This window comes from Ruditapes philippinarum, unplaced genomic scaffold (genome assembly GCF_026571515.1).
Source record: "Ruditapes philippinarum isolate M1 unplaced genomic scaffold, ASM2657151v2 ctg1097_1_1_1_1, whole genome shotgun sequence".
Taxonomy (NCBI): Eukaryota; Metazoa; Mollusca; class Bivalvia; order Venerida; family Veneridae; genus Ruditapes; species Ruditapes philippinarum.
Genome location: NW_026859753.1, coordinates 50,558 through 76,197, shown reverse-complemented (window position 1 = coordinate 76,197; position 25,640 = coordinate 50,558). Strand labels below are relative to the sequence as shown.

Genomic DNA, 25,640 nt, shown 5'->3' with positions numbered 1-25,640 from the left:
ATGATTTAGGTGAAAATTTATGAAAACTAAGGTCTAAGGTAAAATATTCTCGTTCAACGGAATTATAATTTTGATATTGTTTTCTGATAACATAAATATGTAATAAAAATAGATAAAACCTTTACTGAATGAATGGAATAAACAAAACGAATATTATCGTTACTACTGGTTATTTGATAGAATTTCAAGTTCCTGTGAAATAACTTATCTAATCTTAATATTTAACTTTTGTGAGAAAATAATATTTAAATTAACTATATCGTAGTATAATACATTAATTGACAGTGTTGTTTTTATTGACACTGTGGTTTACATATGATTAACATACAGACACAAAACTTGATATTTCATCAATATTGAATTAGAATGTACTGTAATGAGGAAGTCCCCGTCGCTACAGAAAAACACACTAAATGTGTGCGTACAGTTATTTTACAAGTTTGCTTCTTTAAAAAGAAGGATGTGAGAGGTCTTTTTGCTGCTGTAGGAGATTTGTTTAATTCGAAAATATTTGGGGATATTTTTGCATAAAAGACACAATGAATGGTTATAAATTACAATTATTTAACAAAATAGAATTTATTTTATACATTGAATACAGTATCATAATGAAAGTTTGTTTTACACTTCATTTTTTTTAAATGTTTTGAAAGATTATATGCCGGAGAAATGGACTTTTTTCTTGTCGCTTAAGGGATACTTTTTCTACAAAGGGAATAATTTATGTTATGTCATCAAACTAAATTTAAAATAATATGCACATGTATATATATTAAAAGAAGTATCAAAATAAAAGTTTCTTGTAAAATTAAATAAGCAAATTTTCGGTTATATTTTGGTAAGTATATGGAAATATTTCCTCTACATTTTCAAAAACAGGCATAAAGTATTCTAAGTCCCAGATTTACATAAAAAATGTTAGTATCATTTGATTTGAATAAACAGTATGTAAAGCTGCATGCCTCCAACCACAATTAATATTTGACGAAAATCTTGAGTAAAATTTGCGTCATTTGCGCCAAAAAATCTCCGTTGCGTTATTTAGTCGTACCGGTTAAAAAGTTTAAGGAGCAGCAACATTTCGGTACACGGTTCACTCGGTCATATTATAGTGCATGGTGATATTTTACCTGTTATGTTCATTGTTACTATTTATCGGAATATGAAATAGTAAAACGCTATTAAGAAACAATACGGTAATTAATTTATACAATTTAAATGTTTAAAACAGAATGAAACATCCACGTAGCGCTAAGTGACGTAAATGATATTTTCCGATTTTTCTACGTGCCGATTTGTTCACTTCGATGTTAATTTTTCGTTTAAGTTAAGTCGTATTTTGAAACGGAGCATGCGCAAAACAATTTTTGTAGACTGCTCCTAATTAGTATACGCTATAAATGAGATTCATTCACTACAATCAGATACGCAAAAATGGATGCCGCCAGCAATCAGTCTGAACACTGTGGAGAGGTCTGATGACCTCTCCAATAAGACCAATTATTAGGCTTGCAGTAAGAAAAATTGTATACATTTTCGGAAGGATGCGGAAAACTACTCTTCTATATCGTTTTGTTATCAAAATTAAGCATGTTGGGACTTTAACTAATCGAATACTCGTTTTAAAACTACTGATACTGTATTCGTTTGTATGTGCATACCAGGTTGACGGTTGATTTTGCAGCACAAAAATACCTCAATAACTTCCTCATTACTTTATATCTTATTTTGACGATCATGCAAAATGTTAAGTTCTGATCAGCATGCACAATGCTATTCTTCAAGAAATCACAATATACAACAAATATTTGGGGGAAAATGCTCATGCCGACTTTCATGGCCATTATTCCGTATCGCATGATTTCACCTCGCTTAAAGAATTTTCGCACCGCTAAACGTTCGACCCCCTTTCTAAAGACATCTCAGATGCAATACTGAAACCGGCACATACCTATGAAAGTTGTCAGAACGAAAATGTCTTGCACATGTGTAACATCAGACCAAAGCCCGAAATCAGGTCCAGATTTGCTTGTACAAGCAGTGGATGTAGAAGGCACTGGTCAACCACAGAGGAGATCTACAAGTGTATCTCAGTAATTATACTACCTGTCATATAAAAAGAGCGGGAAAGGGTTGCCCCGTTCTTGACCAATATAATCTTGTAAATGCTTACTAATAAACACTAACCTATACACAAAGAATAAAACGCAACAATATTTTTATGCGCGCGCGTAATTGATAGTCTACGATGTATGGACATTTAATATGTATATCAACCTATTTTCAGATTGGGAAAATCCAGTTCAACCTGTGAATATGATACTTCACCCAGTGAATATGACTATTTAAATTGTTTTGAAAAAAAGGGAAAAGCTAACGGCATTGTGTCACTATGAGCAGAATTAGATAAATCATTTCCGACCATTTGGTCTATCAACGTAATTCAACAAAAGTATAGGAACTGGTTCGAAAAGGGCGAGTTTACTGTACATATTTTCTTGGAAAGCTCATAAACGGACACTACATTTACTTACAAATATAACAAGGTTTAAGTTTTTTAAGATTAAATAAGTTGCATACATTGATTTAAATATTCAATGTTTTAAATATTCAATGTTCTGGTCCCGTTTTGATTTCAATTTACCGAGCAACCTGTCCATCCGTATACGTAGTATAACTTCAACCAAATTTTCGCCTTTGTGTTTATGAGCCGATGAGTCTCATCTCTATCACGAAGATCAGTGAATGACAAACACTATTTGACAATTGATACAAATAAAATAACAAATACATCAAGAAAAAACAAAATTTATTTTCTTACATAATCAATTACTTGTACATAATTTGAATGATTTTGGTCAGCTTATTTAAACGAACAAAAACAAATTATATTTGTAGTGTATATCTGTATCATTTATGAAAAGAAATAGATTTTTGTTTGTGCTTAAATAATTAACACACAGAACTAATGTTTAGAGTCACGTATGAAGAAAATACATGCAACTAATTAATATAATTTGTAAGATAAGATTCAATGAGACAGATTAGTGTGGGTTCAAATCCAACCAGGGACTTCTTTCATGTAGAGAATATGTCCAGCTGGCTTATGGAGCGCTGTTAGTTCACCTTAGTTGCCTGCTCGTGTTTTAAAATAATTAACGGAGGTGTTCCCGAAGTCTTCCTTCTCCTGTAAAGCTGAAAAGTCGCCGTATAACCTTTGTGCCACTTGACAACCAACCAACCCGAACAAACAATCATGTCAATAATAGATACTCAAGGCAAAACATTTTGCGATTAGAATTAAAAGTTAGAAGGACTCCACTTATACTTTTTGACATGAAGGGATTTGAAATGTTTTTCGAGACGCGTGTACCCTTACATTAAGCCTAGACCAATTGTTTCTGTGCAAACTTTTAGATTATTCTCCCTCTCCGCTTTCCCAGAAAATGTGTTTTCACTGGGCAAAAAAAAACATAAAAAAAGCGTTGCAACGTTTCTCGTTAATCGCGGAATTATAATCGTACAAAAAACTTTTACAATTCAACTCTTTGTATATTTTGCAGATTTTTCAAATTTAAGTGATCCCTTGTTATATGCTAGGATTTCAAGTTTTATATTTTCAGGCTTTTTGGACTCAGTGGAGTTCCTTGAAAAAGGAACCCCACTAACTATATAGTGGTTTTTGAATCAAATGATGGTCTTTTTCCACGTAGGGACAACACAAGGACAACTCGTAAATAAATAATACATCATCACGTATTGGCGTTATGAATTCATACACGTAATAAATGCCGCCGTCAAACTTCTACACGTGTACTTATGACTAAGATTGGAGTACCGCTGTTTTTCTGTCTTCTTTTCAAAAGTTTTTGCTGCTTTCTCTGTTTGTGTCTTCGTTTTCTGTAATTTTTTCCACTTCTTAATTTATCACTACCCTTTTCAGCTTTGAAAGCATCTAACATATCTATATTTGTCCCAGAGCTTTTGTTCAATACTAAATCCACTAAACGACCACATCCTATACATTCTATTTTTAGATCTAATGACTTCTTGTCGGAGTCTAAAAGTTGTTGGGCAGATTTCACTGGTAAACTTATTCGCTTCCATCGTCTCTTTTTGACTCTCGTCTGTAACACTGCCAAATATTCCCACGTATTATTGTTTGCGTTTAACTGGGACACTCTTAATATAATTTTCTTTCCTTTTCCGCCTTTTCGAATTTTTCGTCGTCTATCGACATAAAGTAACAAAGACGCTCCAAGTGCCTCCTCGTTTTCAAAGTGTTTATTACTGTGTAAACTGAATTCCAACACATCTCCTCCTCGATCGTTGTCTGAAATGATGAAATAAAACGCTTTTTTACAAAAAGGAAAATTCTCTTTATTTTAAAATGCAATATAACAACAAAACCCTAAAAAAGAAAGTCGTTAATTTAAGTAATGCAATACGTATTTTATTAGTTTGTAAATAATGCCACGAAGGAGTGCATATATATATATATATATATATATATATATATATATATATATATATATATATATATATATATATATATATATATATATATATATATATATATATATATATATATATATATATACACACATATTAGATGCGAGAAACAAACTTTTAGCAACTTCTGTATGTAATTGTTGCTATATAAAAACTTTCTATCGGAAAAGCAGTTGTTTAATTTCTATGTTACATGTATTATATATAAAGAACAACAACCTTATCTATTTTGAATACTGGACAATTTGGTGTACTTACAAACAGGTTTTGAATAACTTATAATCTCATTAAGACGATATCCAATACGCTTTGGGGGCCTCTGTGTCATTGGTATTTCTTGTACATCCGTGGCGTGTCTTATCTTAAAAGGCTTAATTTGATTGGATAAACTATTTATAGGCATCGGATTTCGTCCAATGGCATTCAGGATACGCTGTTTGATAAGTGTCAGACGCGGGAGTACTTCTTGCACGTTCATCACGAGACTCTCTTTACAAGTTGTACAATTGGACCGTCTTAATTTGTCCATGTTCCGCCATGAAGGTTGTTCAAAACTAACAGTCTGGTCGTTGAAGACAAATATAAGCACAAGACAAGGGACTAGTCTGAAGAACCTGTGCGTCATTCTGTTTCACCTTCGACAATTATCTTGACATCCTCGAATCTGAAAAACACAATTATACAACTTTTAAGACTTTCAGAGATTGCTCAATAATTCTTTCTTGCCAACATTCTAATGACTAAACATCACAGTGTCTGTTACTTTTTTTCTATAAATAACTTGGTTTTTAAAGGCACTTCCACTTTTGATCTATCGAGAAATAAGTCCGTTATATATTTCTATAGTAAGATAATAAATACTATCCTTCACGTTTTTATCTAAATCACCAACTATATTATTTCAACCATTTCTTCTTAAATTATATACACACCAGTGTGATCAATGGTCAGTTGCTGTAGAAATGAAATACTATTTGAATGAATCCAAAACGTTACGAATTTAGTTGACTGTGTTCGAAAGACTAGAGACTTACAATGAAATATGGAATATCCAACCGAAATTAGTAGCGGCAGTTGATAAACTACATTAATTAGGAAACGGAAACACTAGCGTTCTTTAGTATTTGTTTTTGTTAGATAATGGTCATCGTAAGGGTCATTCCTTTAACAGCATGTCAATTTGACCTGCTCTCAAGTGCAAATATCTAAGTCAGAGTAGTTTATCTTACCCGAAAGAGCCACTACAGATTATAAAGGGCGTCTATCTAAATAAAAGTGTCTAATTTAAGTATGCTCGGTTAATTTAGAAAAGATTTCAAATAAAGTAGCTAGACTCGTGCCTTACACCAAACCACGCGCTCAATTTCGACAAATAATTAAGAAGCGGTCAAATAGTTCGCTAAAAGGTGAAATGCCGAGCACTGGTGTCGCTTTAATAGAGTTAGATCAATCAAAAGTTATAAATTGAAGTAATTTATTTCACACAAATGCAAATTCATTTTACATTTCGTCATCACTTGACCTTAGTGGCCTTAGTTAACGTCCAGCTAGTAGGCCATCAAGAATGTTAGTACACTAAGTTAAAGATACTTTTAATTTGGTTTCTTTTTTCTTACTCTACACTATGGTTTAATGCTGTTTATGCCATATACCGGTACGCCGTTTTGTAGCACATTTTGTAGCCCATAAAAACATGTTATACGGAACAGATTAAAAAGCATGCTTAATGCAAGGCATATGTTAAAAACCTAAAGGTCATGTTTAAGCCGTTAATCAACTTATTTTATGATTTTACGGTGACAGTGTAACTTTCTCCACCGTTGCATTGACTTTAGGGTAATAAGTTTTCGGATTTTATTTTTTTTTTATATAAACAATGTTTGAAGAAAATGCAAAGCAAATATAATTGTTTTGATAGCAGCCAGGTAGATACATTACTATTACAACCAGCAATGAACAAAGTCTTATACTTCTGTTGACCTTTACAATACCAACATGACCTTAAACTTCATCCGCCATTTCACCTTTCACATAAAAACCTATAAAATCACCGTGTGTTCTGATTTATATTCTCTTAAATTATACAGAGCACAATATTTTAACGTTCACATCGCATTTTAAAAGCCCTTATATACATGTATATAGTCAGTATAAAATTCATCGACATAAAATTAACATGAGCTTTTTTCAAGCATAATCGTTAAGACGTAGATTGCCAACTTTCTTATATTGTTTATTTTTTATATAATGTTTCATAAAGGCCAACATTTATCAAATATTATTTATATGCATACATCAACATAATCATTAAAATCTTTAAAAAGCGAGACGGTAAATGGTGGACAATGCAAAATTCAAGGTAGACATATATGTCTTTATATTAAGCTAGATAATAAAAGGGTATAGTAACAAAATCTTATCACATATGATATCTTATAAATATAGACACAATCACCTCATCTCTTTTTGTAATAAATTGTTTCATAACATAAAAATTATGAACTACTTTTATTAGGTTTCGTCAGAATTGGGGTAATTTCTGTTATTAAATCTAGAACGTTCGAGCTTTGTTTGGTTACTTAAGATTAACAATGCAGTAATCTTCTTACTGGCGGATCAAATACACCGCCTTTAATCCTATTGTTTAGCGAATTTTAAGCAATGATATTGTTAACTTATTAAGTCATGCTTAGATACGTAAGGTTGTACTACGGTAAATATTTATAATGCCTAAACATAGCTCTTGTGTTACTGTATATTTTAAAACATTGCATCAGTAATTGGTATTACCGAGCACGGGGCGCGGTTACATTTTACAAGTGAATTTTTGCGGGATTATAATTTTAATAACTGATTTCAGAAGGAAAAAATATAATTAACACATGGCAAATATCTACAGAGGCCGAATCTCTCTGTATAAAAATACAATAACAACAAAAATAAACATCGTGTCTTAAACAAAATAGGGAGAACGGAATTATTAAATACAACCAAGAATGGCACTAAAAGCTCGGTTTGATCGAGTCTGTTTATGGATGGTAGTAGTAAATTCAAGCAACAGGCCACGCCCCGTTTAGACTTAAAAAATAATTCATCAATTAAGCATGATATGGTGGAAATACAAATTTGCAAACATCTGCAGTGGGGTCACATCACTTTAAACATAGCGACATTCACTACAGAGTTAACAATAGCATATTCAGTCATATACTATGATATTTAGATTTAACAGAGAGAACTATCATTACGTTTATAAATCACGTATTTTATATTTATTTTATTTCATTTTGTTTTGAAAAAAATGAGCTATATTTAATAACTTTAGTCTTTAGAGGAAACATATCATTACAAAATGTACTAGGTTTAAATCGGTAAAACACGATAAACAGTTATACATTTATAAAAGACATTAAAGCATTCATACTGAAGATGCTCAATGTTAAGTATTCATATTTTATGGATGTTGTCCACAACAAGCACATGTGGTCAATAAATACTACTGGAACATGTAACTCAAAACAAGAGAACCTCAATATGCGAAACCCACGTTATTTATCCTATTTTTCTCCTCACTAAACAATTAACAGTGACCTACATATCAATTCTTTGACCTACATATCAAGTGTTTTTAAGCGTTTTAAACAGCTCTAGAGGCCACTAATTAAGCACTACTATGTGATTAACCATTACACGTGAACACACACTATGATATATTACGCTTATGAGTCAGTTATTTTCATGTATAGTTTGATTTATTGCCGTTTTTAATGACATTGATGTTATGCTCTATTATAAATAATGTACTAATTCTAATAGTATAAATAACATACTTATATTATATCATTTTACCATACAATATACAGACAGCATATAACATTTTCTTACCTTATGGGAGCAATATGTATTGTGTTTGAACTGATATATATTTTTGCATGTTTAGTCCACTCATATAACTATTGCAGTTAAAAAGATGAACATATAATGTCTTATTTTCATTGAATCATAAAACATTTGATTCAATAAACGTGTATGTATTATATACCTGGTATTTATACACGTACTGAACGTTTGGATAATATTATATGACTGCTTTACATATTATTATCACATCAACATTACATTATACATGTCTATAATATAAATGGTTGGAAAGAATATAATTAAAGGCATATTCTAAATATTTCCTTGCATAATAAGAATGATCGTTTCATTAATCGAAGTAAGAACTACAGTTTATACTCCGCCCCTCACCCCACGATTTTTTTTTGTGTGTTTTGAAAATTGCAAATATGCTAATGTATCTATTTGTTAACAATTGCCTTGTCTTGATAATAGATCTTACTTTTTATTTAAACTTCAAATGTTTTTCTTTTTATGTTTTTTACAATTAAACTAATCACTTGAACAAAATTATTGCATTTATTTTATTGTCATTTAGATCTTAAAACAAGACAGGTGAAAAAAATATTAAAGATATTAACAACAAAAATCATATAATAAAATTAATATAGTTTTCTTACCAGAAAATAATCGCTTAATTATAAACACAGCACGTACGGCTGAATTCCAATATTTGACAAATTTTAATACGATCAGAATTATAATACAAATATAATCCGCTACAGTGAGAAGTGTTTCTCCAATAAAGCGACATTAAGCTCTACGTTTTGCGGCAGCAGTTTGGCCTGATCAGTCAGCCTTAGTTATACTAAATGACCATTGTAGCAAATATTTACTGGTCTATTAATACTGTTAAATTCAGCTAAGTGTGTACACGACTAACAGAATGACCAATCAATTATGAAAATTCAATTACGTCAACAATTTCTAAGTTACGGTGTACTTTTAGAGCCATCGTTGAATGAAAAGAAATAACTTTGATGCTCACTTGTAAATGTCTGTGATATTTGGAGAGCTGTACTTTGTTCTAACACTATCGAATATTTAAAAGAAGACCGGAAGCTTGCTTAACTTCATAACAATACACTGTAGCGCCGTTCGTATTAATATGCATGCGCATGCATCGTTCGTCGCGGAATCCAAAATACCAGGATTTTTATGTAATATTACACGGTATGCCATTCAAAAGCTTTGTTATTAATTAACTTATATCATCTGAGCTCCATAATATTGAGCTAAAAAAACAACGCTCTAAAACAGATATATATCTTTTTGAATAGTATCATACATTTCTTTAAGCTATTTGATCCCTAATTGGAATTGTTTGTATTTTTTTACAAAGTTTAAGAAGAAGAATTTGAACTAGCGGTAAGTGTAAGAAACTAACTATCTGTGGAGCAGATATATCAATGAGTAGAATGGTTATCCACATTTCGTTATCAATTTGTTTCAATCACGATTCTTTTTTATCATGCAAAGTTAAATAAAAAAAAATCTCACCACTAGTTTGAATTTTCCTTTTTATTTGTTTATAAATGTGCAACACCTTTTAGTTATTACCATTTCGCTTTAGTGACAATAACATGCCTTCGTACTTTTTTGTTGCATAATGGTTTAAAGGGCATGGTTTAAGCTACATCCCACATGAAAAGTGATACCAATTGAAAGGCATACTTTTGTTTTCTGTTCAAGATCGTTAAATATTGGTTTATCTAATGACGTTAGTAATGCCACGTGACAAATCATCGTGTATAAATCCTCGCTGCTGTAAAATGGATTAAAGCAATTTGACGTGAACAAAACAAATAGCAAATTTTACAGCAATATGATGGATTGAATGTTATTCTTCCAATTTTTAAATTATTGTTTAAAAGCCCTACCTAAACCGCAGTTTGAAATCAATACCGCCTGAACTCATGGTAAATCACGAAACATTACAGCAAGATAATAAACTTATTGCTCATATTGAGCAAGATATGAAAACACAAAATAATATTGATACAGTGTTAGATTGATCCAAGCAAATATATATATAAAATGTTTGAATTATGCTAAAACGTTTAAAGGCCATGGTGAAATTCAGATTTAAATGAGCTTAATCTATGTGAGGCAGAGAGAAGATGGTTTTATTGACTTTCGAAAAGCTTTCAATTCAGGAAATTCAGTCAATAGAAATGTGCTGTGGAAGAAGTTATAACATATATTTTTTTCAACAAAAATGTTAAATGCTGTAAAATCTCTTTATTGTAATGTCAAAATTTTGTGTAAAGTAAAGCAGTTTGACTGGTTCCCAGTCAATCATAGAGTCCGACAATCTTTGTAAATGAAGAAAACTTTCCGTCTCTGTTGAATTTTGTACTGTAAATGGTATGACCGTTTTTATAAGAGGTACCTTTTGATTAATTGAACAAATATCAAATTTAAACTGTATCTCTTTGTTTTAACCGCATTATTCTTCGTGAAAAAATAGAGAAAAACAGAATACCTAAAGAAAGCCCAACACGACAAAATTGAAAATATTGCAGGCACGGTTTGATTAAGCCTGTTCATGGACGTTACCGGAAAGTGCAAGTTACCATCAAAGCCCCCTAGCAGCGGCTTATGCAGAATTCAACATTAAATACAAGTTTTGCTCAGTAATTTATAATTATAGGTACTATACAATGTATATTTATTGTTTTTATTTATTTATTTTATTATTTTTATCACATAACGGCCCAGACATTTCTTTAGCAAAAACACCCCTCGATGTCGCCCCAGCCAGTGTTATATCCTCGTAACTATCTCGTTTCATATACTATAATTATAACTTATACGCAATATAATATTGGCCGTGAATAAACATAATTACGACACCAAGTTTGCAATATAATATTGGACTTTCTAGTTTTATAAACATATATTTGCTATGATATAGAGTGTTATAATAAAGGCGGCTAAACATGCTATTTTTACTATGTCCAAGAACTTAATTATATGAAAAATAATAAATCGAGCGGCATTATAATATTAAGCGTGAAGAGTCACTTTTCAATAATGGTGAGATACAGATTTCATAAAATTAAATCAGAAATGTCAAACAATCACACCAAAATAAATATTTCTATGATAAGAGAAAATCTGATAGTCCCAAGGTTAAAAGGAATGCTTAAAAGCATGAAATTCAAAATTCTTATAAAGATTAATCGGGACACTTAAAAACGGAAACATATGCAAAAGAAAATAAAGAAAAATAAAATAAACTCAGAAATGAATTTAAAAAAATGTGCCTAATTATCTGAGTTAAAAGCATTTAAACGCTTTTTCATTTTTTGCTTTTTTTCACAATTAAAATAATCACATTTAAATCAACTATTCTGAGAAAATGGATTAAACGAATATCGGAAATAATCGAATGGTACGTAAATCTTGAAAAATATTTCCAGTCCCATCAGTTCTAAAGACATCAGTGTGTCATTTGATGTTGAATTTTAAGCTATCTGATTTAAGGGTTTAAAACTGTAATAACTTGTGCAATATTTTTTTTTGTAAAATTTTATAAAGTTTAATAATGGTAAAATCATGTTGTTTGCACAATCTTTTGGTCGGTTTTCGAAGAATTTTTAACATAAAATGCTTAACCTACCTATAAAATAAAATGTTCCGGAACAATATATTATACTACTACTTTAGTAGGTTGGTGGGTTTTAGCCGTTTACAAGCATCTGTTGCACCATTTGCTCAAAAATAAATAAACCAATATATTTCTTTCAAAACGGAAATTAGGAATTATTCTTTTTCTAAGTTCAAACAAAAGTTTTGTAAACTGTAGGCAGCAGTGATGTAATTTTATACAGTTTAAAACGTATATATTCATAAAACATGTACATGTAGTTTAATTTTACCTCATCTAGATAACGTTAAAAATGAGAGGAAAATGCTATAAGCTCTTGCGTTCCATTCACTAAACTTCTACACATGTTTCATTAAGATTTCTACAGTTTAGTAAATCCCACATAAACAGAGGTCAATAATAGAACTAAGGGAAACTACATTTGCAAAAGAATATTTTTAAGGCAAATTCATTATCTTTTAAAACAATTATAATGTATAAGTTTTGTCAGAAATCAAATCAATTATATTACACAAACATCAAATGAATTTGCATTGTATTTGATTGGTTGTATTGATCTTAAAACTACATAACAATAATGTGGGAAATATAAACCAAAGTTATTGCTTGCTGATAATTTTGGTTTACCCATCATTTTTGTTTAACGTACACTCACCCTTAACACCCTAAACTATAGTCAAGGTCAAAATAATCTATGCCATGCCTTACTTTCAATTTAATTTTCCATTCACTGATTATAATAAATCCCCCATCGCATTTTACATCCCTTTGATGCGTTGGAGAACAACAATAAGATAAAGTAGACGTAACTAGGATAATTGAGTTGATATCACGAATCTTCAATGAAGCTTTGAAATTAACATGACATTATTGAAATTGTATGACATTCATTGCCATAGCGTTTATACAAATACGTCATTTCTTTAAGTCGGTAAATTGATTTATTTTGAAAAGATATCCATTATTTTATTATAGTGACTGATTAATGACATACTGAATGGACAAGTTTTCTTGGTAACAAGGCGAGAACAAACGCTAAAGGTCGAAAACATGACACACAGTGTCGTTGTTGTCGTAGTTTCGTGTTTGCAATCGGCACCCGAAAAACTATTTGGGACTGATCAATACCGAAAGACAAATGACAATCTGTTAAGAACATATCAAACTTACGCTATAAACACATCTGCGGATGTTTCAAAATTCCAAATTTTACTAGTCCATGTTAAATTGTTGAATACTGCTTAAGCCGGTCCTAGGGGGCGTGGACGGTAGTTTGCACTTACAAATACCGTCAATGTACAGGCTCAATCAAACCGAGCCTGCAACATTTTCAATTTTGCCGTGTTGGGATTTCTTTAAGGATTCTTATTTCTCTCTATTTTGCATAATAAACACTAAAGTATAACAGAAAAAGCCAGGGTGGGTGTAGCAGTGATATCAAAATTATTGCTTATATGTACCTTTTTTGTATTTCAAATACAACAAAATTGATGCACATCTTTTTACTATCATTGAGATAACGTGGGAAGGGCCAACGCTAATGTTGTTAAAACTTGTTTTTCCGAACATTTTGCTTTTTTATGAACAACTACAACATCCATGCAGATACTGTAAAAATCATCCAATAATTTCTTGTGTATTCATTGTATATGTTTTGTATAGAAATAACAAAGAATTATAAAATGATGTATATTTATTTGTGAAATAAGAAAGAAATGGAGGAATGGAAGGAAGTTAATATTTAATTTACAAACATGTAAACAAAAAAATAAAGATTACTATACTTACTATAGTTACTGTTTACACGTTGTTGTAGTAAATTAAAACATGAGCACGTTAAATTACAGGAGAAGACGTGACTTGTTACATTACAAAACATGAAATAATGACATAAAAATGATGAAACTTGCGTGTTCCAATCAAATCCAAAAACACTCTGCTGCCTCTGTAACAGTTGAGGTATTGAAGTGATTAGATATATTAAACTAACATATTTATTCATTCCCATCTATTTTATAATTACCCAAAGCCCGATTTTTTACTAAAACAAATGATACAGTAAAAGACTTATACAGAAAATGAATATTTGGTAATTTTAACCTTATAACTCTTTTATTGTAAATAACTGTCGCTCATAATAAATTTCTCTATTTCAAGGCACTGATTGATGAACGATGGTATATATGCTTTTTCAAAAAATGTACCTAGGTTCAAACATTGCAATTTAAGATGTTTTAAAACAACAGATTAAAAAATAAACATTAACTCTTGAATAAAATCTGCTTTACTTGATAGCTCAAAACTATTTATTTTCAATGTTAATAAATTAAGGTTATCTATTAAAAGTTAAAGGAAGAGTTCCTATTTTCACGTTCGTTCATTCTTTGAAAATACAACACTCACAAGTCATTTAAATTCTTGATGCGTGGGCTAGAAGAACGAAGTCTTTCATTGATCATTTTAGTTTGTAATTATGCTGCAAATGTTATTGATATCAATGCGTTGAAAGTTAAAATGAGTGATCAGTTTCTCCGAGAATGGCGAACAATATTTCTTTCACAACTGAGTATTTCTTTAAGGAATATATACCATTGTTCATCAATAAGGAGGATTTTTCTACTGAGAAATACTTGAAAATAAAGAAAAACAAAATCCCTAAAGAGCGCCGAAAAAGGAGAAAAGTGAAAATGTTATAGGCTATGTCTGATTGAGCCCCCTCCCCTTTAGCACTGGCTTATTAAGCAGAAATCTATATTTAAGCAGGAAAATGGTAAAACTTTGAATTTAGAAAAAATTCGCAGTTCTATTCAAACGAAAGTCGTATTTAACGATGATTTTAGAATCCATTGACTTAATTGAGATTGATACGTGATATAGTTTTAACAGCTGTCAGAGAAGATAGCACGCCCGACTAATTTAATACTGGACACGTTATCTTTGTTAAGAAAATTTAAAAAAAGAAAACTAGTTTTTAGCGTTGAAGAAATGACTCTACATCAGATATACATATACAAATGTATTTTATATCTTTATATTTAAAGGCATAATTGGCTAGGACAGCAATGTCAAAAGTTATATACTACTAAGAGAAGATTATCGAAATTTTTTTTTCCAATAAAGATGCCTATGATTATGTTATGACGTAATGAAAAAATAAACATCGTATTTATTGCTTGATATGTTTTGCTGAAAATAGTGTTATAAATTCTACTTTCTGACAAAAAGGAACAACATGATATATATTTGAGCCATTATGATTTAAGTTAAGTAGCTTACAAACAATTAAGGGGATAAAAGACCTGTAGTAAATGGCATACAGGAGCGCGTTGACATATTAATGGTCATTTCTTAAATGTACTCATCCTATGGTGCTAAATTCATGCCGTTTTCTTCAATGCAAGCTCTTATTAAATGGTGTTTTTTGTGTGTTTTTGTAAAAACATTTCAAAAACAAATTAAAAAGATGGAAAATCGAAATTGTGACATAATAAATAAGGGATACGATATCACTAAATGAACACTGAATGAAAAGTTGCGTGTGAAAATTTTATTTAAACATAACTCAGCCTTTTGTTGTTGTAACAAGGGCGATCAGTGATCACATATGTCGCCTCATGATAGCCATAACTCGGCCAAAAATCACCCAACCTAAAAACCTGTATTATATGCACAAGAACTTGAGCTACCGAGCAATCCTGTAAAGTTTCATTGAAATTTCATTTGTAGTATAACAGGAATAGTCCGGACAGATTTAAAAATTAAAATAATTAAAGGGCCAAAACCTGACAAAAATCAATGAACCTCAAAATGTTGATGAGATGCAAACTTAGACATGGTATTTATCATTCCCTTAAGTTTTGATGAAATTGCACCAGTAGTTTCTGAGGAAAAGAACTGACAAACTATGTAGCTGGTAACACAAAAAAACACCTTTTTAATTCGGGCAATAACTCGGCCAAAAATCGTAAAAGCGTATAACTTGTGTATAATAGGCAAGTACTTGATCTACCAATCAATCATGTAAAGTTTCATTGAAATAGCATAAGTGGTGTGAGAGGAGTAGTTCGAACTTTAAAATTAAAAAAATTAAAGACCATAACTCCGATAAAATCATTAAACGATGAGAAGCCGATGATGTACACAACAAAACTTGGTAGTGATCATTCCTGTAAAGTTTGGAAGATATTGCACCAGTAGTTTTTGAGTAGTCCGGACAAGCTTTTGTGTAAAATTTCATTGAAATTGCATTAATGGTATAAGTATAAGAGGTGGAGTCGATCCCTCGTGGTAAAAATAGTTATTCCTTGTTAGTTGTTATTCAGGAAAATATTTAATTCAATGTTACATATTGATATCTGGAAATCGGCGGCCAATTAAAACAATTGAATCAATATATGAAAATTGCAGAGTTGCAAATTGGTTTGAATTGATTATGAGACAAAAACCAAAATGCAACATCGGTCACTCCCCCCCCCCCCCCCCCCCAGTACAGGGTTGAACCATTTTAAAAGAATACCAGAAAAAATTGATGACGACATAAAACAAAATGTTTAAAGCTACTTTAAAGAACTATTTTTTCTACATCTACGTAGTAATTTGTATAACGTATAAATGATCTGACATCTGGATATGTACTTTTGTTCTTTTTTCTTTTTTTTTCTTGTCACAGAGTAACTAATACAACTTTTCTACACTGGATGTTACAGCGGCGAATCATTAATGTGCCAGAGATTTTTTTATTATTAAACTAGTATAATAGTGTAAGATACATTTCAAGAATTTGCTGAGAGTTTTGATTAAATAACCATAAGTTAGAAGTAAATTCAAACTTGTAAATTTGTAAATGCAGCCGCTAATCAATCGTTCAATTATATGTATCTATAAAATGTTTAAAATGAAAAAAATGCATTTTAAATTTGCCAGAAATTAAATAAACTTGTAGAAACTACAAGTTAAGGCGTCTTTAAATTGTATATTTACGACTTAAAAACACATCAAAAGCAACAAATTGTACCAATAACTCTTGAAATCAAGCAGTTTTCCTAAATGCTCTGAGAGGTGCAATTTTACATTGATGTAATTAACAGACTAAAGTCTAAACCAAGAAAAAGGTTTTATTGCATTCTTGAAGAATGTTCCAATTAACTTGTGTAATTGTGTTGTAAACATCCTTCGTTTATTATTCGACCAGATACCTTGCAAGTTCATTAAAATATTTATATATTAATTATTGCAAAAAGAGTTTTGTTTCGTACTTTAGGGCATAAAATATTTGAAGATGAACAGTGGCATATCATTATACGAGAAATAGAAAATAAATCTGGACAAAGGGTGATCTATCAGAACAGTATTATTTTACCATATAATACAGAGGCCTGCAAATGCACTCTTCCTAATCGGAATTTTCTTTAAAATTATGCAATTGTCAAAAAAGTCCGGACCTACATCTGCTTTTTTTTACTTCCCGTATTAGCCATTTAAAATTTAGCAATAAATCTATCCAAAATCAAGAGACTATTTAATAAGAAAAAACACTGCAGAAGCACCGAAAACAATAATTATGAAAACTGCAGATTCGATTTGATTGAGACTATTCATGACAGATAATGAAAACATGCAACAATTCTTACAACTCTAACGCCCGCCCCCTCCCCACCCCCACATGACCGGCTTAAGCTGTATTCAATTTTCAACAGTTGCGTGCTGGAATCATCATTGATCCCGAAGGACAAGAAAAAAATAATAACACTGAAATGATATACGGGACAACTTCTTACAGCTGGTACACAGTACATGACATCTGCTGTTGTACACTTATGACAGGAATTAATAACAAGAACTATTCATTATTTTTCTTAAAACACGTGTTGCACTTATTCATTATCCCTCATGTACAGACTCAATCAAACCGAGTCTGCAATTTTTACGTAATTTTGTTGTTATTAATGCTTCCGAGGGATCACTTTGTTTCCAGATTTTTATACTTCACAACAGCAGGTGTCAAGTGCCGTGTGGCAGCTGTAAAAAGTTGCCCCGTAATTCACTTCAGTGTTGTTATATTTTTCTGGTCCTTCGGGATCATTGATGCCAGCACTATTAAGTGTTGAGAATTGAGTACCGCTCAAGCCGGTACTAGGGGACATGAGGGATGTTGCACTTATTCATTATCCCTCATGTACAGACTCAATCAAACCGAGTCTGCAATTCTTATGTAATTTTGTTGTTATTAATGCTTCCGAGGGATCACTTTGTTTCCAGATTTTCATATTTTTAAGTTAGATTAACTTCAGTAATATTACATACAAAAATATGACAGAAAGACAACAACAAAAAGAACAATAACAACAAAAGGCAATTGCCACATTACTCGATTGCATTGATTGAGTCTTAAATCAATAAAGTGAATATAAGGGTAAGATACCTCGCGTATGAGACAGAAATGTCAAATCACAAACCAGATTAATTTGTTAATTCCTCTAATGGAATTAATACTTAGTACAGAGAGTTCGCGTTTTATACAGAACAATGCCCCGACTGCGTTGCGTTCAAGCCAGAACATGAATGAAATCTATTGATTTAGTTACTTTATCTATTTCAAGACATACATGAATAAAGAACACTAATACTTAGCTAATTAGTCATATAAAGTTTAAAACTCAACTCTCAAAAGGAAATAGAAGTATTGTTGCGTATTTTTGCCAACACTGAAATACTTATTAGTCAAGTTATTATCTATCTTACTTAATAATAACTATCTTACCAACAAGTTGAGAAAATATCAGATAATTATCTGATTAACGAGATATATTTTCTATTGTAAACTTAAATTACTTAAATAAATATAAACAAGAGCCGGTTGAACCGGGTGATGCTCCCCGAAAAGGTTTTGGACACAGGAAGGTATACCTCTTGTTGTGTCAGAGTTATGTCACAGACAAAGTTCAAAGTGTAAAAACAACCCAAATATTGTTCACGACACATTGTCTCAATATGGGGGTCATTTTTGTGAAATAGTTGTAAAATCCGACTTCAAATAACGAAGTTATGCGCCGGACATGATTTTGCTGCAAGGTCATGCTGTGACCTTGACCTTTAAGGTAGCGACCCAAATATTGCGCGCGACACAATGTCTCATTGTGGTGATCATTTCTGTGAAATAGTTGTAAAACCCGACTTCAAATAATGAAGTTATGTGCCGGACACAATTTTGCTGCAAGGTCATGCTGTGACCTTGACCTTCAAGGTAGCGACCCAAATGTTGCGCGGGACACGTCGTCTCAATATGGTGATCATTTCTGTGAAATACTTTTTAAATCCAACTTCAAATAGCGAAGTTATGGACCGGACACGATTTTGCTGCCAGGTCATGCTGTGACCTTGACCTTCAAGGAAGCGACCCACATGTTGCGCTCGACACATAGTCTCAATATGGTGATCATTTCTGTGAAATATTTTTAAAATCCGACTTCAAATAACAAAGTAATGGACCGGACACGATTTTGCTGCAAGGTAATGCTGTGACCTTGATCTTCAAGGTAGAGACCCAAATGTTGCGCGCGACACGTCGTCTCAATATGGTGATCATTTCTGTGAAATATTTTAAAATCCGACTTCAAATAATGAAGTTATGGACCGGACACGATTTTGGTGCAAGATCATGCTGTGACCTTGACCTTCAAGGTAGCGACCCAAATGTTGCGCGCGACACGTCGTCTCAATATGGTGATCATTTCTGTGAAAAAGTTTTAAAATCCGACTTCAAATAACAAAGTAATGGGCCGGACACGATTTAGCTGCAAGGTCATGCTGTGACCTTGGCCTTCAAGGTAGCGACCCAAATGTTGCGCGCGACACATAGTCTCAATATGGTGATCATTTCTGTGAAATATTTTTTTAAAAATCCGACTTCAAATAATGAAGTTATGGACCGGACACGATTTTGCTGCAAGGTCATGCTGTGACCTTGACCTTCAAGGTAGCGACCCAAATGTTGCGCGCGACACGTCGTCTCAATATGGTGATCATTTCTTTGAAATAGTTTTAAAATCCGACTTCAAATAACAAAGTTATGGGCAGGACACGAATTCGGGACGTACGGACGGACGGACTGATGGACTGACCGACGGACGGACAACCCGACGACTATATGCTCCCCCGAAATTTTTCGGGGAGCATAATAAATAAATATCTAACATCCAAAATCATCAAAAAGTGTCCACAACTGTCAACACTTGCCATTAATCAAAAGATAGTTATTTGCTTATCTTTAAATCTTGTGTGTTAGTTAGTGAGGCAATCTAGTATCTGATTATCATCGGTGTAAAAAAGAAACGTTTTCAGTAACAAGACAATACGGAATACTTCAGACATAACAGATGATAAACCTGCCTCGCCATTTTTTTATCTAAAATTATATTAATCATTCTTTAAATGGTGTTTATTATACATAGTGAAAGACAATTAAATCAATGTCATTCTTGTTGTGTATTTGACAATATGAGACAAATGTAATAACAAATTCAATGGATAAGTAAAATCAGAATGTTCAAATTCATCGTGAATATCGTGATGTTGCAAGAAAAAAGTTGTTAAAGGAAAGGCTTTAGTTCATGTAGTTCAAGTGAGTTCACATAAATATCGGTGAATTGAAAAGAAATTGAAATATAGCTGATACATCAACCATCAGGTTATATCAATAGTATTGTGTAGAATAAAACAATTTATTTCACACCGCATAAAATATCACCAATGTACTTTCAACGTTTGCACCAAGTGATTTTCCAAATAGAAATTATTATTGGAACCAATCTAATCAATTTAGCTTCATTTTCATTTTCACAGTCCAAAAAGTTCGTATCATTACCCATTAAGTCTAGTTTTATTTTTAGAGTACCAAAACTTTATATGCAATCTGTTTCGTACTTCATCAGCCAAGTTGCATATAATGGGCATCTACAAACAGTTCTAATTATTTAAGTTAAGCTACTCCGGTTATAGCTTTATTCATTTCCAAATTTCAGTTTGTAAGATTCGTGACTTTATGTTCATATTTATATGCATGGCGACTTCTCTTTTATTTAAGTGATGAAGGAATGTCATCGACATACAAATAATATATAGTGAAAGTACGACATCAAAGGTCATCTTAAAATATAACATCGTCTAAAATATTATAAGGATGACAAGTACAATGTAGTTCCCTTTGTTTATTCCAATTGATGGAAATATTTTGAAGTGCTTAATTTCATCATTATAAAGACCATGAAGTACATTATAGTGTGTCTTATCTGATAATAAAGTATTCATTATCTGTTAAATGAATGAAACGAAAGGTTCCATGAGTACCGCCGTGTAAACATATCTAAGGAGGTTACTTCAATTTTTTTTAAACCATTGCATGCGGACTTTGGCAGTTGTTTCGGTTGTCAACTAATCATGGTCTTTAATACTCAGACTACAACCTTTACATTTGTGTTATGTTGTGATTTTAAAATTCAAAAGAAAAAAAACAACAATGCAACAACAGGAGCTGGGAACATTTTCCAATTATATTGTTACTGCTCTCTTGAGTTTCTATCCAATTAATTATATTTTTTCTCAAATTTATCAGAACTTAAAGATATGCGTGGGTGTTTTCAATCAGATTAAAGAAATTTCAATTGAGTGCGGGACACTTAAGAAATTGATTAAATATGGTCTTCATTGCGATTAAATATCAAGATGCTTTAATTTGCATGACTCTGCTGTTATAGAGTACACCTTACTTTGCCAGTTTGTTCTTGATCAGATATAATCAACGTTTAGCGTCGATTCTCCAAACAATATGTATTACTTCCTTGTTGATCTTCTTTATCATATTTTGTGAAAAAGAACTCAGTCAAAACTAAAACTCATGTTTTATGTTGCATTTTAATGAAAATGAGTTATCACGGACTAATATAAAAATGTACATGTATATGTTTAACTTGGACGTTATTAATCATAGGTCAATATCTATGTTCATGTCATTATATATTTTCATATCATTAAGTATTTGTTTCAGAAAAATGAATACAGATACTATCATTTTAAAAGGTTTTAGAATAGTGTAAGCTAAAAGAAAAAAACAACAACAACAACAACAACAAAACAACAACAAAAAACAAGAAAAATAATTAACAAAACTGGGCATAGCATGTTTAAAATGAGTATGAAGATTTGAAGTAAAAACCTCTAAACCGATTTTCAAACAAAGTTATAGATTGTTTTAATCAAGAATGGTTTGCTGATTTAAAACAAACTAGCTTTCGTAAGAGAAGTATCATAATTTGTTATCTTATGAATTTAAAAGTATATGTCGTACAAAATTTTGTATATATCCTCAAAAGTTAAGAATTGACCGAGACAGGTTGGCAAGACTGGAACGCCTCTGCCAATTATGTGATATCAACGAAATTGAAGTTTTCCCTTACGTGTGTATTATCTTGACATGATGTTCTTTCTTATGTAATATATAAATTTGTATGTTTACAACATAACATACTGATTCATAAAACACTAAATTATTTCATTATGATAATTTGTCTACTTTCTGTAGAATTTTGAATACTTGTTTGCTTATCGAGAGCATTGTGTATTTAATTTGATATAGTAGATATTGTTTTATATGTTTAATAATGACTGTATTATATTCTATTCTATTTGTTAGTTCCAAAAGCAGATTTTTTAATTTTTAATCAATGAGAATCAAAAATGGAAACCTTTAATGTCGCCCAACACGTCAAAATTGAAACACTGGAGAATTCCTTTGATCTAGTCTATTCAAGGCACCGCTTCTGTTAAGTATGAACATGGTTTCGTTTGCAATTGACAGTGCCGTTCATGAACAGGCTCTGCAGCAATTTCTATTTTGGCCGTTTTGGACTTTCTTTAGGGATTCATGTTTACTCTATTTTATCGTCACATCAACGTTGTTTGTGCCGTGTGGAGGCTGCAAAAAGTTAACCCGTACATTCAATCAGAGATGTTATATTTCCGATCCTTGAAGATCGTTTAGCAAATCATTATTTTTGTGTAAATGGTATTTTTAGCTTTAGCTATTTTTAGCTATTTGGCATTTTCTAGCTGGATGTTTCCAATATAATGTTGAATCACCATTAGGATATGTTGCCTGTTTTTTAACCTGTTGACATTTTATCTGTGATATGCAGCGGTAACTCTGCCCTTCAAATCCCATTGTTAGTTCCCCATGTTCTCGTTAAGGCACACCTTTCTATACTCTGACATACGCCGCATTTGTGATTGATGATGTCACAATTGAAGGTTCATGATAACGCCGTATTTAACATTGTGTTTAAATGTGGAAGTCCCAAAGTTTAAGAATGTATGTGTCCTAAACAAGAAAACAATTGGCGAACCTTAATAAAATGAAAACTTTTAAAAGGTTATGAAGTTCTATTTATGATCTTACCTTGTGATTTTCAAAGTGTTTTTACAATCAATTCACTTTATCGTTTTTAGAAACGCATTGCTTCTTTCATAAAATGAAGTTTATTCATTATACAGAGGGTTTTTAAGTTTATATTCTAACATATGTATATTTAACAGTTTATCTTAGTGCATCAGTCTGTTTGAAAAAACATCTCTCAGGCAATCTTATTAATCGATTTTTTTTTCAAGAGTTATTGTTGAAATGCGTTGTTTTAAATGTAGATTGAATGAAAAAATATTAATTTAATTCATATATGTTGATGAGACAGCGTTATATTTTAAAATTCAATATTTCTCAACTAATTACAATTTCTAGAACACTTTAGGTGCAAATGATGATGGAGTTTGAACATAAAGAAAAACATTTAATTGCACCATTGAAAAAAAAATAATAAAACGTTTTTATTATCATAATTTTGATTCATTTCAGATAAATGAATATTTGAACAGCTGTATATTAGATTATTTATTTTTCATTTCTTGAAAGGTCAGGTTTAAACACTTTCATTTCGTTTCATTCAGGAAAATTATCTAGTTTAAAATGTAATTCTGTATGTTAAGCTTAACAACTAGTTGCTAAGTAGGCGACTGGTTTATTGGTTCGAATTGCAATTCCGGAAATTTCACTCTTTAATGACCAATTTATCTAAATGTCAAAACGAACATTATTTTATTTCATTTTATGTCAAACACAATATCTACAGCACAGTAATATTTACAAACATACAACGTTAAAACGCAACAAACTAGTACTAGCAATATCAAAATGATTATACTTGTTAATACAGTTAATGTTCAAATAAGTTTCATTGACTCTTCATAAAATGCCATATAAATAAGAAATGATCTTCAAAACGAATAACTTTAATGACTTAAAATCACTTGCCCCGCACCTTTGTGGGTTCATATCCCACCAGGGATTTTAGATACTTTCATGTGAGGCAGCTATCCAGCACAACCCTTACGGGACATCGGTAATTTTACTATCTAATAATGCGAAAGGGCACCTGAGGTCCTCCTACTTCATCATCAGTATTAAGGCATGACTTCGACACGTTATAAAGCACGTTGCTTATTGTAATGTCGCAATTCACATGTTATCTATCTATATACATGTATTTTATTCATTATATTAGCATTATACTTTGTGGATATCCTCTTTAACACTTCTAAAGATTGATTGGATTTGATCAATCATTTGAATGTTCGAATGGATAAAATACATGTCTGTCCGGTTAAAACGTATGAGAGAAATTTAAAAAAAGGAAAAAAAGTCCAAACTGTCACAATTATACTAATGAGAAATAACAAGCTTTATTCCATATGATTTATGCAAATGATTAGACCATAATTCATTTTTAATTTCATTATTATAAGTGACTTAATGTACAATTTCGAAATGAGACGCTGCTTTCAATTGTTTTATAAGAGACCATTAGGATATTTTGTCGACATTGAGTTTAATCCTTGACAGTATATGGAATAGCTCGCACGGGTATATACTACCTGTTTCGATATGTATGCAATATGGTTTAGAACGATTTATATTTAATATTTTTATTATTTTAAATTAATATATATGGTATAACGATTGTAATAGTTTATATAATTATGTTAATGTAATTTGGAATATTTTGATAAATTATTATGTGCGAGCGTAATAATATTTGACGTAGAGGTAACATTCTATATTTACTTATTACTATTTTTTCTGTTTGTGTTTTTAAGGAAGATGTATGTGGAGTGTTTTATATATTCTGTTCTCCTTTTAAGTTAGTAAAATTATAAAAGAGTAAAAAAAGAAGCGAAATCAAGAAAGTAACTAAATCTTACCGTATCAATAATTTCCAACAAAATGAATGTTTTGGTTAACATTTGCACTAGCAAGTTAGACAAGTCTAATTGGTCACATCAGTCATCAATGGACGGGTATATTTTATCCTGCAAGAAAACATCAAATAATTTACATGTTGTCCATCAGTAAACTATCTACATATAAAGTCAGTCAAGTTTAGTGTCCCCTCGATCCTTTTCTATAAGAAATGGAGACACTTTTGTTTTCATTTCAAACACAAACTTTTTACTCTCGTACCTAATTACACTATTTTCCGTGATAATATTCGCTTGATATGTATGTATATGTATG

At 31.3% G+C, this 25,640-nt stretch overlaps 1 protein-coding gene across 2 annotated transcripts; it reads right to left on the bottom strand.

Moving 5' to 3' along the window:
* Positions 1–2,809: 2,809 nt before the first annotated feature.
* On the bottom strand, positions 2,810–25,640 carry LOC132757795 (uncharacterized). 2 transcript variants are annotated; one of them, XM_060749183.1, is made up of 3 exons: positions 25,328–25,640; positions 4,771–5,176; positions 2,810–4,333 (listed from the first exon to the last, which is right to left on the bottom strand). In XM_060749183.1, exons 2-3 carry the CDS (start codon positions 5,135–5,137, stop codon positions 3,798–3,800), a joined length of 903 nt encoding a protein of 300 aa, XP_060605166.1. In that variant the 5' UTR covers positions 5,138–5,176; positions 25,328–25,640; the 3' UTR covers positions 2,810–3,797. The 2 variants fall into 2 exon arrangements, with proteins under 2 accessions (XP_060605166.1, XP_060605167.1); XM_060749184.1 differs by lacking the exon at positions 25,328–25,640 and adding an exon at positions 9,033–9,235.

Bases quoted from the DNA above. Each gene is read 5' to 3' on its own strand.
- LOC132757795 (XM_060749183.1), bottom strand. From the start codon at position 5,137: ATGACGCACAGGTTCTTCAGACTAGTCCCTTGTCTTGTGCTTATATTT. The intron at 4,334-4,770 runs GTAAGTACACCA...TCATCATTTCAG, and splicing joins AAGTTATTCAAAACCTGTTT to ACAACGATCGAGGAGGAGAT.